The 4,360-nt window shown below is 58.2% G+C and overlaps 1 protein-coding gene across 2 annotated transcripts; it reads right to left on the reverse strand.

Moving 5' to 3' along the window:
- Positions 1-495: 495 nt before the first annotated feature.
- Positions 496-2,765, reverse strand: HMGB2 (high mobility group box 2). 2 transcript variants are annotated; one of them, XM_082315451.1, is made up of 5 exons: positions 2,744-2,765; positions 1,997-2,167; positions 1,680-1,825; positions 1,422-1,596; positions 496-940 (listed from the first exon to the last, which is right to left on the reverse strand). In XM_082315451.1, exons 2-5 carry the CDS (start codon positions 2,144-2,146, stop codon positions 788-790), a joined length of 624 nt encoding a protein of 207 aa, XP_082171577.1. In that variant the 5' UTR covers positions 2,147-2,167; positions 2,744-2,765; the 3' UTR covers positions 496-787. The 2 variants fall into 2 exon arrangements, with proteins under 2 accessions (XP_082171577.1, XP_082171576.1); XM_082315450.1 differs by having other exon boundaries at positions 2,635-2,762.
- Between the last annotated feature and the right edge of the window lie 1,595 nt (positions 2,766-4,360).

The raw sequence follows: 4,360 nt of genomic DNA on the forward strand, positions 1-4,360 counted from the left end.
GCAGAAAAAGTTCCGAAGGTTCACTCGTTATCAGCTAACGCACAAGGCAAAACTTCAAGACCTCTGCTTCAGTAGTTTTGCGGGGGGGGGGGGAATCTAGAAATATCAGCAACTTTGGTACTTACGGAGATACTTTTTCCACTCAGGAGGCGATACAAGGAAATGCTTGCCTAAGTAACACATCGGTTACCACTAAGGGTAGCGTATGTGGGAGAGAGAATTGTGGTTAAAGAGAACAAAAAAGTTTCAACTCCAGCATAAACTTCAGGAGTTAACACTTCGAGATTTGCCCGTTCTGCGGCAGCAGCGATAGCCCAAGAACAAGGCAAAGCCTGATCCTGCGCAGGGCTTCAGCACTCTGGAAGCACCCCAGCCTCTCAGAAACATCAAGAATACAACAATCAATCATGTACAACATTTTATTACAAAATTGTTAAAAAAGTAATACAATGCAATATACTACAAAATATAAGATCAGCTATTAAGCTACCTCCTTTGTTTTACTTAGCTATAAAGAAACACCTGGCTATCAGTCACTGAATCTCAACAAAACCATTAAATATGCAGAAACATTCCACAACTTTTTCTTCTTTTTTTTAAACCGAACGGTAGCAGCCCTCGGCTACTACTTACATTAAAAATAGAGGTCTCCCTACAAAGAACCACATTACCTATACACAATTCTGTACAGATTTTTATACTGAAGCTAACAATGAGCTGCACTTGAGTTCACATTCTTAGCAAAATATTGGATTTTGAGCATAAATCTTTACAGCAGGACATTCATTTATTCCTCATCCTCATCTTCTTCCTCCTCTTCATCATCTTCCTCTTCCTCCTCCTCCTCTTCTGGTTCTGCTTTCTTCTTAGATCCTGCAGGCCTACCTGGGCCCTTTTTTCCTGCGTCACTCTTGCTCTTGGCACGGTATGCTGCAATATCCTGCAAGAAAAATGCCGTTTAGTTGCTGGCAATGTAACTCTGAAAACAAATTTGTACTGCTTCAATAACTTAATACTATACTGTGCAGATCAAATACAGCGCGTGTGGAAAAGCGGGGTTTCAACCTTGGGACTTTCGCGCTTACACCTTTTGGCAAGAGAACGCACGATCCAGTTTTAAGAATTTTATGACCGCAGCGCTCTGGAGCATGACTGGGTATTTTTCCAAGCAGGTGACCTGCTTTCTGGAAGTAAAGCATCTTATTGGTAAAATCTCTAGACATGTAAAAGCCACATCCAGGTTCACCGTAAGGGTTCCAGATGCCTCCCAGGCCACACCTTTCCATGCATTCTGAAGCCTGACAAAGGCTGACGTAAACATTTAGAATTATGAACCATATATGGTTTAGGTGCAAAACAAAAGTCACACATTTACAGCAACCTCTACAACTTTAACCATTATGTTAGCGCTTTCACTCTACCTTTTCGTATTTCTCCTTTAGTTTTGCAGCCTTCTGTTCATATGGCTGTTTATCTTTGGCTGACTGTTCAGACCACATTTCTCCTAATTTCTTTGCTGTATCTCCAATAGACAAGCCAGGGTGATCATTTTTGATTTTTGGACGATGTTCAGAACAGAAAAGGAAGAACGCAGATCTAAAATGAGAGGCAGTGATTAAGTGTCAGACTATTAGAACTAATACTTTTTGGGTTTTTCCCCCGGTCACAGAAACACTCACGGTGGTCTTTTAGGAGCATTGGGGTCCTTCTTCTTTCCCTTCTTCTCGCCTTTGGGAGGAACATAGTTTTTCATCTCCCTGTCATAACGAGCTTTGTCTCCTTTAGCCATTTCTTCAAACTTCCCTTTTTCCTTGCTAGACATCGTCTGCGGAGACACGGAGGGGAAAAGGAGGAGAGCCTGGGTCAGATAAAGCGCCCGGTGACCGCTAACGCCTAAGAGCAGCTGCTGCCAGGGATCTTTTCCCGGCAGCCGGGGCGGGGGCCGGGCCGGCAGGGCTCGGCGCGGCGCGGCTGGGCCCGGCCGGGCCCCGCTCACCTTCCACCGCTCCGAGCACTTCCGCGAGAACTCGGCGAAGTTGACGGACGAGTCCGGGTGCTTCTTCTTGTGCTCCTCGCGGCAGGTCTGCACGAAGTAGGCGTACGAGGACATCTTGCCCCGCGGCTTGTTGGGGTCGCCTTTGCCCATGGCGAGGTCGGCGGCGGGTCCCTGCGGGGGGCGGGAGGGAGGGGAGAGGCGGCGTCAGGGCGGGGCCGCGGGGCCGCGGCTCAGGCCGCTCCCGCCTCTCGCCCGCCGGCGCCTTCCCGCCCAAACACGCCCCCCGCGGCCGCCGGCCCCTCCCCCGCCGCGGCCCCTCTCCCGCCCGCCCTCCCGCAGCACCGCCCGCCGCCGCCGCCAGGCGCCTCCACCCGCCCCCCGCGGCGGCCGAGGCGGGCGGCCCGCACGGCGCCGCCGCCCGCGCCTCAGCCCTCCCTGGCGGGGCCGCCCGCCCTCCCTCCCCGCCCGCCCGGCGGGAATTCCCCCCCCTCAGCCCCGGGCGCGCCGCCGCCCCGGCAGCCCCGCGCTCCCTCCGCGCCCGGGGCCGGCGCCCCCTCCTTCCCGCGCCCCCTCCCTCCCGCTCGGCGCCCTCCCGCTGCCCCGCGGCCTCCGCCGGCGCGGGGGGCGCGGGGCCTTGCCTGGCTGGCGGAGCGGGCGGCGGCGGCGCGGGGCGCTGCTCCCTCCGCGGCTGCTGCTGAATGGTTCCCCGGCGGCGCACTTACAGCCTCTTGTTTTCCACAGCCCTACCCGCCACAGCAACTTGACCCGCGGCGCCCGGGGGCCCGCCCCCCGCCGCAGCGGATTGGCTGCCGCGCCGGTTCAAACTGCCTGAGGCCCCGCCCCCTAGGGCCCGGGCCGCCGGGGATTCGCTGGCTGCCGTTCGACGTCAGCGGCCGAGCAGCTCCTCGGCTAGGTCGAGCGCGAGGGGGTCGTTAGCGCCCGTACTCGCTGGAACCGGTTGGGGTGAGGATAGTGGAGGGGGCGGAACCAAAGGTGCTGGGCGGTGATTGGGTGAGAGGGACGGTTTAAAAAACCGCGGGGACCTCCGCCATTGGCCGCCGGGGCCTGTGCGCGTTTTGATTGGGCGGAGCGGGATGCTGTAGCGTGGTTTAAAAATACAAAGGGAGCGAGGAGGATGGTGGGGCGGGCGAAACAAGGGGAGCCGCAGAAGGCGGCGGTCCGTCGGGGCGCGCCTGCGTGCCGCCGCCCGGGACGAGCCTCTGCCGGCGGCCTACGGGAGGCGCGGCGGCGGGCAGCTGCTCCGGTTGCGGCCTGGCCGCCGGAGGGTGCGGGGCCTCCTCAGACGGGGGAAGCCGGCGCCCTCGGCGCTACCGTCCTCCTGCCGGGGGGGCAGCCAGGGCGGGCCGCGGCGGTGAGCGCGGCCGTTCCCCCCTCCCTCCCTCCCCGAGCCCGGCGGGCGGCGGCCGCCAGCTGTAAGGCGGCTTTAGCTTTGGTGGCGCCGCCTCAGCGAGGCCCGGGCCGGGGGGGGCTGCGGGGCCGGGCGGCGCGGCGGCCCTGCCCTCGCCCTGACCCGCCGCGGGGTAACGGCTGGGGCGGCGCCCGCCTCCCGCCCCGCGGGGCCTGCGCTGCGGCGGAGGGGGCTGGGGGTGCCGGCCGGGCGCTGGGCCCGGCTTCCCGCAGCCCCCGGGGAGGGAGAGGCCTGGCGTGCCCGCAGGGAGGGACGGTCCGCCGCCTCCCCTCGGGTGGCGGGGTTTACAGGAGGAGCCCGCGGCTGGTCGCGGGCTGGGTTCTCCCTCTCAGGCCGGACTGAAAGCACCGAGTCTGGGGAGGGAAAGCGTCGCCTCTTGGCGTTTTGTTCTCCCTGTAAAGTGAAAGCGGCAGCAGCGCAAAGCCTGGAAGCAGAACTCAGTCGAAGGCATAACGCCCGCGGTGTGCGGTTCGTGCTTTCAAGGGAACCACCGGTGGTGGTCCCTTTCGGTTTGGGGATAAACCCGAAGTTTCCGTACAGTCATTTAGCCCTTCTTATTGTGATTTGGCCCTACTGCACACGATACAGGTTTTGCTGATGTTGGTTTTCTTCTGTCTGGTTACTTTCATCCAATTCTCTAGTGAACATCAGTTTAGATAAATATTCTTGCTAATCTAAGGAGTTTCTAACACTCTTACTTTTTCAGGTGTAGTTATAACAGTGCTGAAGAGCAGAGTCAAACTTTGCTTCCTGAAGATGCCATGCCTTCAGTAAAGTCTTAATCATTTTAACCTAGCCCAATGGTTAAAAAGCAAACAAACAAAACCTTTAAAACACAGCAGCAAGCAGCTCTAAGCTACCTGAGGGTACTGACTAGTTGCAGGTGTGAGATTGGTCAATGTCTTGCTCTCCAGATTCTCCCCCATTCCAGATCT

Source organism: Platalea leucorodia (genome assembly GCF_965183815.1).
Source record: "Platalea leucorodia genome assembly, chromosome: 6".
NCBI lineage: Eukaryota > Metazoa > Chordata > Aves > Pelecaniformes > Threskiornithidae > Platalea > Platalea leucorodia.